The sequence below is a fragment of the Opisthorchis viverrini genome, assembly GCF_000715545.1.
Source record: "Opisthorchis viverrini unplaced genomic scaffold scaffold25443, whole genome shotgun sequence".
Taxonomy (NCBI): Eukaryota; Metazoa; Platyhelminthes; class Trematoda; order Opisthorchiida; family Opisthorchiidae; genus Opisthorchis; species Opisthorchis viverrini.
Genome location: NW_008768547.1, coordinates 1 through 427, shown reverse-complemented (window position 1 = coordinate 427; position 427 = coordinate 1). Strand labels below are relative to the sequence as shown.

The following is a 427-nucleotide window of genomic DNA, read 5'->3' as shown; positions in this document are numbered from 1 at the left end:
TTTTTTTTGACATGCAGTTGCTCAACAGGATGTGGACTACTTGCATGATCTGGAATCTCGCTTGGAATTGGGCCAACTGCAACACCAGTTGTGTGTCGAATTGAGCCAGTTGCTTGACTCTCGCCGTAGTGCTGCGTATTCTCCCAGGCGCACACGATCACCCCTACGCCCGGTGACCGATGGAGAGTTGCAGGAGGCAATATTCAAGCTCTCTCATGGTCCATTGCTCAGTCTCAGTGAAATGTTTACTGACTACGCGGACAAGTTTGGACTTCACGAATGCAAGCTGGTCCTGTTGTGGGTTGGGGACTCCCAGGTTTGTTTGGACTTTTGTTTACCAGAGCGTTTTGGTTATTTACACCGTATCTTGAGAGCTTTGACGTACAGAACTACCACGATTTACAGAGCAGAAAAAATCATTCTTTCA

At 47.5% G+C, this 427-nt stretch overlaps 1 protein-coding gene across 1 annotated transcript; it reads left to right on the top strand.

The window, feature by feature from the left end:
* Window positions 1-28: 28 nt before the first annotated feature.
* On the top strand, window positions 29-316 carry T265_16320 (hypothetical protein; the record flags this gene model as incomplete). Its single annotated transcript, XM_009179925.1, has 1 exon — window positions 29-316. A coding segment is annotated over one exon (288 nt), but the record flags the coding sequence as incomplete, so codon positions are not given.
* Window positions 317-427: the final 111 nt, after the last annotated feature.